At 29.9% G+C, this 11,834-nt stretch overlaps 1 protein-coding gene across 2 annotated transcripts in view; it reads right to left on the bottom strand.

Annotated features, from left to right (window-relative positions):
* LOC106461427 (zinc finger SWIM domain-containing protein 6-like) overlaps positions 1-11,834 on the bottom strand; it is a 75,141-nt gene that overhangs the window by 24,114 nt on the left and 39,193 nt on the right. For both annotated transcript variants that reach the window (XM_022388386.1, XM_022388387.1), the window contains exons 2-3: positions 4,449-4,557; positions 1,897-2,024 (exon numbers count right to left, since the gene is read on the bottom strand). In XM_022388386.1, the coding sequence (XP_022244094.1) occupies positions 1,897-2,024; positions 4,449-4,557 (237 nt within the window). The remainder of the gene's footprint in view (positions 1-1,896; positions 2,025-4,448; positions 4,558-11,834) is intronic.

Here is an 11,834-nt window from a genome sequence, read left to right as displayed (position 1 = left end):
ATATATATATATATATATATATATATATACACACACACACACACACACACAACAATAAGTATGCAATAATAATTAGCTGTATAAAACAGTGAGAAGAAGATTTTAGATAAATTTACACATTAAATAGGTAATTTACAAAACTATTTCTATGTAAGGAATTAGGCTTGGAGAACCTTCAGGGATGATTGTTACATTTCTTAAAACCTGTTCACCTTGCATGGTTTAATTTGGTATAGCTGTAAATGAAGACTGGGTGTGTTATCATCAAACTGTATTGGACGGTATTATAGCTTTATTGTGATATAGTTATGAGTGAAACTTGGGTGTGTTATCATCAGATTATATTGGAAAATATTATAGCTTTATTGTGATATAATTATAGGTACAGGTTGAGTGTGTTACCAAATTAAGTTGTATTGGAAAGTATCATAGTTATATTGTGATATAATTATAGGGAAAAAGTTGGGTGTTTTCTTATCAAATTATATTGGACAGTATAATAGCTCTGTTATACTTATTGGTGGTTGTTCGGTGTCACATTGCTAGACATCTAACTTTGTTGGAGGATACTATAGTTTTTATTTATTTTTAAAATCTTTTAATAATAGCAGGACTATTACCAGATATTTTTTAAATGGGTTACCATCATGCTCAAAACTTGCCAATTTAGAGCTGGGCATTTAATTTGATTGATAGATTACCTATGAGCATTGATTATACCAATTACTGTCATGTAAAATAATCAAGTAATTAAAATTATTAATGCTTCCAATTATTGATGTTTATTATTATCTCAACTATTCATGTCTCATGTCAGAATGATTGATTAATTGAATGTAACTGATTCATAAGCTCAATGATTAACTGATTTTCAAATTCCAATAATTGCCTAGCTTTATTTTCATGGATGTAGATGCATGGTTAAACTCAAGATGATGTGGGCTTGAGCAACTGAGTTTCACCTTTTAAAAAAGTATTTTAAATTTATTATCTGTTGTTTTCATAGTGGGTTTTTATCTGCGTATTATTAAATAACTGGAGAGGCAAGGTATGCCCAATGCTGTTTGGGTGTTACTACCATAGTTATTCTTACTCTTATATAATTTTTTAATTTACCTTCTGTGATTTTTAAGTTTCTTATAATCTTTATTAATATTATTTAATCTATGCTTGAATTTTTAATATATATAGTATATTAACAGTCACATAATAAATAGACTTAAAATTATCTGACAGTGAAAGATTACAATTATGTATAACAAAACAATACATGGTTATGACACTCAAACATGCTACATTAGGTTCTTTATATTATTCTGTGATATGGTTCAATATTTCTGATGGAAAATAAATCAAGTAATGCTTAAATAAGGTTAATAACAATCATAATGAATAGCTTAAAGGTGCTGATCAATTATTGACTTTTTCAACAATATAATCATGTGTCTGTAACATATAAAATAAAACTGTGTTTTTGATAGCTTTTTAGGTTTTTTATGTTAAGAATTAAACCATAAGAATAAATTCAAACATATTTCTTGAGAGTTTACTGACAAAAAAAACATTATTATTTTGCAATGATGGAATAACTTCCAAATACTGTTAAGATATTTAAATTTGATTATAATACATACATATATATATATAATTTAAATTTTATTACTAACATGTTTCAAGCGTTACCTGTAAAAAAAATAATATATATATATATATATATGCTTTAGGTTTTACAGCCTTAATTCTCAAACCTCAATTTAGTTTTCTTTAGATTATTTCAATAAAGTGATTTTGGATAACCATACATTTTTAAAAAGACTTTTAAACCTTTGTTGCTGTACTATTAAGGTTCAAAAAGTTGAAGTATAAGAGTATATTATGCACAACTCGCACAATTACCTGAGATTGGAACACGTAATTTAACATGAACTGCTCTCCTCATTCGATAAATAACAAGGGCGACGACATGTTGACACCAAAATATGTCTTTTACTTCACAGGTACAAGAAACAGAAGTAATCTTACATCTGTAACAACAACAAACAAAAAGGTTAATATGACACAAGAACAAGAGACAGAAGTAATTTTATATCTTTAACATGAAACAAAGATTTTAAAATGAATGAATATATTCTATTAGAGCCAATGCATAAGTTGATAGCTTTACTTACCTGAATAAAATCCACTACATAAAATTTAGATACTTTTAACATATGTATGTTTCATGATTTAGAGCTTAGATTTAAAATTGACTGACTTTTTGACAAGATTTTTTTTGTTTTCCAAATACTGAAAGTATAAAGTATAATTTAATTATATTGACTTCTTTGATATAGGTTGGCCACTCTCAGAAATTATATAAGGTGGCATTTATATGTATACCTATGTTGTTTCATATGTAAGTTGTAAATAAAATACAAACACATAATTTTGTGCAATTTGGTTTACACAAATTGCATAATATTTTAATACAATTCATTTCAGTAAGAACTAACAGATAACTTCAAAGAATCAAACAAATGAGACTCTTAGTAAATATAAATTTCATGCCAAACAATTTTTGTGACAGTATTCAAAAGCATGCAAATAAAACTCAATGATACCAACAAAAAACAGAATGTAATAACTAATGTAATCAGTACTTCAGTAGACAAATGTCTTAACATAACATACTTTCTTGTACATTGTATTAATCTTACAGCTTTATAATGATATTATATGTTTATTGACCTTTTATGTTTCTCATATATATATATATGTATATATATAATATCTAGCTAAACTTAATTAGGGTGGGAGAATGAGGTTTTCAATTAAAAATAATTAACAGACAATACCATTTAGTGTGTATTAATTAATGTAGCACTCACTTGGGGAGTAAAGTGATTAGCTGTTCATCAACGTTGTTTTAAATCAATATAAAGAGGGACAAAAGTTATACTTTGTTAAACATAAAATCTCCTTTAATTATAATTTTATACAACTGTAACTTAAACAAATTAATAAATTAATTATAGAAATTCTTTGTATAAATAATGAAATAAAATTAAACACAAAAACATGGAGAGTTTTACCACCTGTATTTGTTTAACAACAGCCTACTCATTCCACTCCCTTAACTGTAAAAGTTTAGTATTTTAAAGAACGAAAATCAGAAAGCTAATGTTCATTGTTACTGCATTTTTAAATATCCTATTGCCTATAAGAAAAAAAAAGCTTTTACTTTCACATGCTCACATACACACCATTTTAAAATTACTTTTATGCTTATATGTTCAGATTTTTGGACATCAAATAACAGACTGATTTGTTTAATACTTAGAATAGTTTGTTCAAAGGCATCATTTTGGATAACTCTTGAGTAATTTCATATTTGACCATAAATATCATGTTTCATGATTACAATACACTTGAAGCTAAATACATATGTTTGTGATATGCAGAAACACCATATATTTTTTATTTGTTTTAGTTATAAAGAATGTTTAACATTTTTCACTTATTTAGTTTGTATGTAGTTTATCATAAACGTGTGGTCCAGAGTGTCAATGAGATTGCTTTGTTCTATTTGCTTTGTTTCTTTATTCTCTATAGTAGATAATGTCTATTCTACCAAGAGGATATTGCAGTAACACATAGCATTCAGTTTAAAAAGATCAGTAATTGTAATATTTTTCGCTGGATGAGCTGGCCAATGCTACAAGAGAGAACAAAGGTCACGAGATGACACTATCAACTGGATATTTACCTGTTGAATTCAGGTGCACTTTCTTAGTTTGGTTCTACTAGGAGATCATAGAGCAAAAATCACCCTTGAAAATCAGCATGTTTTAGTTCTACAGAGCTCAATCCTGAGAGAGTGAAAGTTGTGATGCTAAGCACAACCTAGTAGAGATTTGATTGTGATTCTGTCTGCACAAGTGCATGAACTGTATTTTTTTTTGTCTGGTTTGTAATAAAAACTGTGTCCATTTTTGCTAAGTTTGTCCAGTCACATTATTTCACACACACGAGGAAAACTCAGTTGTTATCAGATTCACAATTACTCTCCTTATTTTCTAAGAGAAATTGCTGTTATTAGCAGAGCTATCTGATAATTATTGGAAAATCACTTTTGTACCTGAAAATACCCATTTACAGCAAACAGATAACCTCATAGACAGACATCTACCTTGCATGATTTTAGCTCATGCTCACTATTAATAAAACAGGAATAGTCAGTTGAAGTTCTCACTTTCTATCAAGTTTATTAAAATGACTGAGCTATTCATATCTCTGTCTGACAGATCAAGACAACAAATCAAGTTAAAAACAATACTGTGTAGTGATATTAAAATTTTAAGATACGTGATAACAATAATGATTATTTTTACTTCAAAGTTTAAGATCACTCAAAAATCAAGGTTTTATTAGTGGAACATCTGAACAGTTTTATAAAGAAACCACATTACCTATCAAAAGTGATGGATACCCTATATCTTTTTTCTGGTTCTGATGAATAACCCGAAGTAGAGCTACTGGAAATTTTGGGAGTTACCACAACTCCACTTAGATGGAAACCTAAAAGATACAAATTTAGAATGAAAAATGCAGAATAATCTGTCCAAGATACAGAATTACGCTTTCAGAACTAAAAAAGCACAAATATATAGCATAATAATGTTACAAAAACAACAGACTAGTTATCACATTGAATTCATATGTCCAAGATTCAAATTAATTAAAAGAACAGGGTTACAACAGCAATAATACAAGGCATGTTTATTTGAAGTCTCAAAAAATACACAGGTTCAATCTGCAGTATTCTGGAAATCAATAACAGCCTAGTTTGTTCATAAAATTAGCATGCAGAAGAGAAATGTATTAATGAACTCATAATTTATAATTGTATTTGGTTTTGGCACTTTAGCAAGTTTTAAGTTTGAACATGTAAAAATATATAAGCAATGAATAGTTTTTGGATACTGGCTTATAAGAGTATTCAGTGGGTTTTGGAAAACAAAGATTCATTTGAAAAATTAAAGCACACATAAACATATTAACCATTAAAAAAAACAGGTTTTGATGTCCATGGTGAGCACAGCACAGATAGCCCATTGGGTATCTTTGTGCTTAACAACAAACAAAGAAAACTTTCACTCAGAAGGTTTTAATAGTAGTACCTGCAAGTACAACTTCTGCTGGAAAATGTTTGCTGCCTCACATTTTGGAAGATATCTTTAAAAAAAACAATGACTACCTCATAATGTGCTAAAACAATGTTTCCTGCATCACTTTATCAGCAAAGTTTGCAGCATTATAAGTTTTTTAATATACATATATAAATCCATAAATAAACTGAATCAAAGCCATAGTTGCTAAGAAGTTCTATAAAAGAAATAATTAGCATGTAGCTTTGGATCCACAAATACAACAATCTTAGTTTTACACGGGTCTGAAATTAAGTGTTGTTTAATATAAATACACACACATATATATATACATACATACATAACATATTGTAAACCAGCTTTAACACTAAACATCTGAGAAAACTATTTTTCACAATTCTGAAACATGCTATGGAATGATTCTAGAGCCAGCAAATGGTTTAATGCTTAAATTTACGGACATAACTATTCTCAAGTTAGCATAGTATATAAAATAAACAGAATAAATTTAATACAAAAAATAAAACTAAACATATTACATATGATTAGAGCTGGGCGATTGTCAGGCTTATTAATTCTTACATTCACCTAATCAATTATTCTCACATGAAACTTGGATAGTTAGAACAAATGAAAATTGTTATCATTGGAAACACAAATTTTGATTAGCTCATTATTTTTACAATTTGGGACATTAATTGATTACACTGATCAACCTGGAATTAATAGAAAATAATAATGGCAATTTGTTAATTACTTTAATATTTGGAATATTCAGAAACAATAACAGTCAGAAACACTTATTTTGATTAGATGGTCATTTTCATGGCATGAATCGACTTAATTGTAATTTCCATTAATCAATTATTTCACTAACACTTATCAATGTAATTGATGATCAAAGGCATTGATTAATGAAGTTAATCATCCAGCTATATATATAATATCACCGTGAAAATGCCATGATAAATATTTTGATAAAACAAAATGTCACAAAGTTAAGAAACATACATTTGCATACAAAAACATAACCTGGTCAGATTATATAACACAAGTCAATATGATAAAAAACAAAATAATCAGCAATATCAACCGAGATTTTCTTATAAAACACACAATAAAAATTAGTTTTGAAACCATAGAAATAAAGTTTAGCAGATTAAAAAACAGTATTCTTATCCTATTCCAGTTTTCTATTATACTAAGACACAAGGTCTTTTGTGGACTTTAAGTATCTAAACTTAATTGTATTCAGACATTTTACAACAGTGTGCAAAGAATTTCTTCCGTTAATTTTTTAAATTGATTTCAGATGTGAAAATGGAGAAACTCATAAATTAACAAATCAGCACTTGAAACACAAGGAACATCATTTAATTGTAATTTATTAAGCAAATGTAGGAAATGATGGAACATTTAAAAATGTAATGTCCAAAGTTAAAATTAATCCTAATTTCAAGGAACTAAAACACATTCTCCTGTCACATATTTAGAAAAGAATTTATAATGAAACATTTTCGGTCAGTTTATTTTGCAATACATTAAGGCAGTTTCAGTTTTACTATAGTAAATTATTAAAACGTTATATAAAAATGTACAGAGGAAAAACTGTAAGTACCATGTATAATTAATAATAATTTACTTTGTAAAACACATGGCAAGAGCTTGAAAAAGAATAAAGAATATATATACACAATGAACTGATTATTTTCAAATAAATTTGTTTAAATTTGGTACTTCAGAACAATCAGCTATGTGCAAGTTAAAAGATGTGTGCTTACAAAAACAAAACAATGGATTTAGTTTAAACCTTTCAAAACTGACTAAGTTCTTAATCTATTTTACTGGCAGATAATTCTACTTGCTCAACGAAAACATTTAGTGATGAAAAATAATAATAATAATTTCGTCCCAGTTATACCTCACATCTTATTTACTAGCCCGTGTGATGACTCAATGCTCACCTAAGAAAAATTTGTGTAAGTAAGTTTGAGGGAGTAGGTCTAAAATGTGGTATCTATAAGCACGGCAACATTATAAATACGAGGATCAGTGAGTCTGTGTTTTCTTTTCAGTGGTAGTGTGCCAGTGAAGTATTTAGTTTGAGTAAATACTGGATCAGTGTTAGTTATCGCGTATATTCCGCTATTTGATCGATTAGCCGTGAAATTGTAAAAGTAAGTTTATTTCTACGTTAATCATAGTACCATAAGGGAGGTACTTCCGTTTCAACTTCATTTGTAAATTTGGGCCTTCAACTTAGTACAAGTTTGTAGAAACGTCAAGAAAGAAATGAGCAAATTTCTTATCATTATATTCGAATTATTTTCATCAAATAATTTAAAAAGGGCCATCCCAACGAAATAACGTTATAGCAATAGCCATAGAAGACGAATACCTTATTGTGCTATGCCATAGAATATACCCAATATCTTTCAGATATATATATATATATATATACATATAATTGTATATGTATAATAATAATGTGATGCCATTTCTTATATTGTTATAAATGCAGTGCCATTCGCACTGTGAATATCGAAAGAAGCAAGGGCACTATCCTTCTGTGCTAATATCTGGTAGTGACTATGTCATCAGGGTGCCTCAATCAATGTATTATTATGCGTGTCGCTGAAAATCATGAAAACCTCTAAGTGACTTGTAATAAGTTCTGTTACGTCAACTGCTAGAAAATACCGTTTTTTTTTGTTTTATCTGTTTACCAAATTATTTCATTTCACACAATAAGTATTACTCAACCAACCCAATGGAAATGGAGGTGGTTGAGCGAGTAAAACTAAGTAGATGGTAACCACACAAGCAACAGAATCGTTTCAAATTATATCAAATCTGGGTTTACGCATGTATGCGACCCATATGCCAAGACATTAAACGCAAATTATTTCGTCTAACATGTCAAAGTTCACGGTATAAAATATTCTGTTTCCATTAATCATATTTCACATTCATATACGACATTCACAAAATATCATGTAACATGTTTTTCTCTCTAGTACAAATATACCAACTACAGTGAGGGTTATGACCTGATTTTACTTGAATATATTTAAATTAATTCATAAGCAGCATTTTCTTATTTTAACAATAAATTCTTGAATCATGTGATTTAACAACACAACAAATTGGGTTGCTTATCATTTTGTGAGATGCGATATTGAACGTCAAATGTTTCTAACCCTTAATTTTCATTCTAAAACTTGATTTAAATAATGAATCATGTACTATGCCTACAAGATCCACTCATAGGCACAGAAGTCAATCCAACTTATATGGCGATTAGTTTTAACACCATGCTTATAATGATTGCATACTGTACATCACTACAAATTATAAAAATGAACTGGCTCCATTTTAAATATTATCGATATGAAACCAATAAGAAACATTTTCCAGAGCTCTCAGCCTGAGGTTTCTCTCCAAGTTTTCTGGACGGCTTTTTCTTACACGATGTAGTACTTCCAGTTTCCCTCGTTCTTGTTGAGATATTTTATGTATTTTCCTATGTTTGAGGGAGGCGATGAACAATATTATCTTTAACTTAATGTGCGCATGTTTGTCTGATAAAACAAACAAGAAACAGCGCAAGCTATTATTTGTGGTCAACCAGCTTACAAGCCTCAGTTGCATACAACAACATATTTAACATGATTCCTCTAATAGATCCATACGTATTACTGTTTTCAAATATTTAATTTAACCCCCCGGAGAAAAAAAAAGATGTGTAGTTTCTTATGTACAACAGATGGATTGTAATGCTAACCTTTTCACTGCTCTGAATGCATTCCCTCTTGAGAGTAATTTATCACCCCATCCCGAGTTTAGTTACCAAAAAACAAGATATGTAGTTTATTGTGTACAATAGAGGGCTTGTCATGCTAACGTGTTCATTGTTCGGAATGCATTCCCTCCCCATTTATCCCCTAATATCAAACACATTCTTTCAAATATTTTTATTCGACCCGAAAAATACTTAGATGGTTTTGTTCCTCCCTTCTCTTATTTAAATGGGCGTAACTTCAAAATTATAGCAGGGGGTCTAAGTTTTCCACACTTTAAATACATGTATACTTTGGATAATTATAAACTCGAATAAATCTAATTACTAAAAGTTGCATGTAAGGGTTATTTACGTTCAAAATTTGTAACAAGTATTAATTTTTACCTAAATTTATATTTTAACAAACTATTTAGAAAGCAGGAATGCTTCAGCTCCCCAGCCCCACATAAATCTACGCTCTTGATTTAAGTATAGCGGATTAGAAATATATATATCCACTTGAATCAAAAAACTTATTTTTATAACACTACTACAGGCATAATATCATTTACTTGTTACACTCTGATAAACCCACAACACTTCGTGTACGTTCAAAACGTGACCGATATAACTTTTTGGTTTGCGTTACACGTACATGTAGATGTAACAACTGATATCCTCTGAAGAATCACATTGGTAGTTATATCTTACTACGCGTACACCGCACTTTCACCAGCAAGGCTGTGCTAGTTCAATAGAAAAATAAAAGTTAGCAGCTTAAGTTCTATCTAAGTGAAAATAATTAGCCATTTGAGTATCAGAAAACGTCTATCAGTATTTAACGTACTTGCATTTTTTGATAATTCAATTTCAATAGAATATATTTTACGTTGTCACAATTTTACGATACAAAACTACTACATGTGGTACCTCTTCAACTCAGAACTCCCACAACACCCTCTATGTATGACTGATACAGGATGTTCTGATTTTGACGCTACACCGCTTTCTGTGCTGGAGGGCCACAGGAAACGGGCTAATCGGACTCTTAGAGTGATTGGTTGGGTATAACATTAAATACTTTCACACGCACACCAGCAGAGCCAGACATATTAAGTTAAGTAACCGAAATGGAACATGCTATACTAATAAAGGCAGTAATCAATATATTAGAACTACCCTGACAAATGCGCGTTTGTTGCTTATTTGGGAAGACCAACTTGAAACTCAAAGGAAACATATGTTAAACTCCGTCAACCACAGAACGAGTAATAGTGGATAGTCGTAGTCACAAGTTTGCTTTTTCGTTACTATACCAGTGAAATATGAGCTAATATGACTAATCCCAGATATGACAAACTATCAGAAACGTTTATTGGTTCAGTTTATTTTATGGTATCATAAAGGCGCGCGCGCACACACACACACATACATACATATATATATACAGACTGATTATTTTTAGTTCATTGTAGTTGCTTATTTAGTTAGTTATTTAATTCGTTAATATACAATTGTGGGGAATGTTCCTTTTCGGCAAGAAACTGAGGTTGAAATTTTTTAATCCAGCCCGTCGGTTGTATAAATTTTAAAAGAAATCATTACCAAAATATTAATCCACTTCAATGTCGACCCATACGACAAAAGACTGACGTGCTCTTCTTAATTAGTTTTTGTTTTAAGGAAAACCCTACGGACATGACATTTTCTAGACTGTGCTCTTTTATACAATGTGAACGTTGGACGAAGGCCGTACTAAAACAAAATTATGTTGGAACTACAAACATAAATAGACAAGTGAAAATTAATTTTCATAGCCTCTAGGCTCCATGGTCACCGGGTCAACGACAGATAGATACAACAGGTGTTGCGTCTGTAGGGTTGTAGGAATCGTGAGAATTCACCCTGAAAATACATACGCATTCCCCACAAACAAGTGTGATGACGTCAACGGTCACGCCTCCAGAAATATTTATGGATATAAAATATTCGCTTAATTACAAAATAGTAGTGCTTTTTAAATTACGCGAACAACGTCCGTAAGTTACAATTATTAATTAAACGCATATTTATAACTCTAGATATATCTAAATAGTTATTAAATACAAACTATTTTTTGTGATAAAAAAATCACTTAGCCTCCAATTTTAAAAAGAGTACATTGCTGGTTCGCCAGTTCTTGCGAATGATAGCAAAATTAATTAAAATACAAATAATAATAATACATAATTGGGGTTAAAAATTGAAAATTAAATAGATAATGTTGTGTTACTGATAATTACCCTAAAAATCTAATTATTAAATGACTTAAGTAAAACTGATAATAATTACAATTCAGTTGCTTAATCTGTTTCACGCCATAACAGTCGTGAAGGCTGATAATATATATATATCATCCGGCTCAGTCTAAAGTTGAACCCTTAGTTATCAAGTAAAATCCTTTCTTGAAAAATTTGATCCCCATGGGTGCCCATCTTTCAGAACGTTAAATATTGTAGCTAGATTATATTATGTCAGAATTTAAATATCTGTTCTTCGCCAATTGTCAGAATAAAAGGCTTTTAGTGATATTTCTTAATAGTATAAATATATACGATATTGTTCTTGGGCTTGGGATTCTTCTAGAGTAGGTGTCTGTGACTTGTTAGCGATAAAATCAACGATGAATAAACAGCTCGCACTTCACTTGTTTTCAAAATAATATATATATTCAGAACAAGTTAACGTATGTACAATAAATTCTTCAACACTATAGATATTATGGACATATCATAGATATGATATATGTATTCTCTCCTTCTCGTCAAATATTCACTTAGACCTATTCAATTACTTTAGAATTTCAGTTGACAAGCCGAACTATATTGTTACGTCTCCGTTTGTTAATTGATTTTTCCGTAACTTCG

The sequence above is a fragment of the Limulus polyphemus genome, unplaced genomic scaffold (genome assembly GCF_000517525.1).
Source record: "Limulus polyphemus unplaced genomic scaffold, Limulus_polyphemus-2.1.2 Scaffold955, whole genome shotgun sequence".
In the NCBI taxonomy this organism is placed as follows: Eukaryota; Metazoa; Arthropoda; class Merostomata; order Xiphosura; family Limulidae; genus Limulus; species Limulus polyphemus.
Note: the sequence above shows the minus strand (reverse complement) of the source record. Positions and strands in the feature narration are given on the sequence as shown.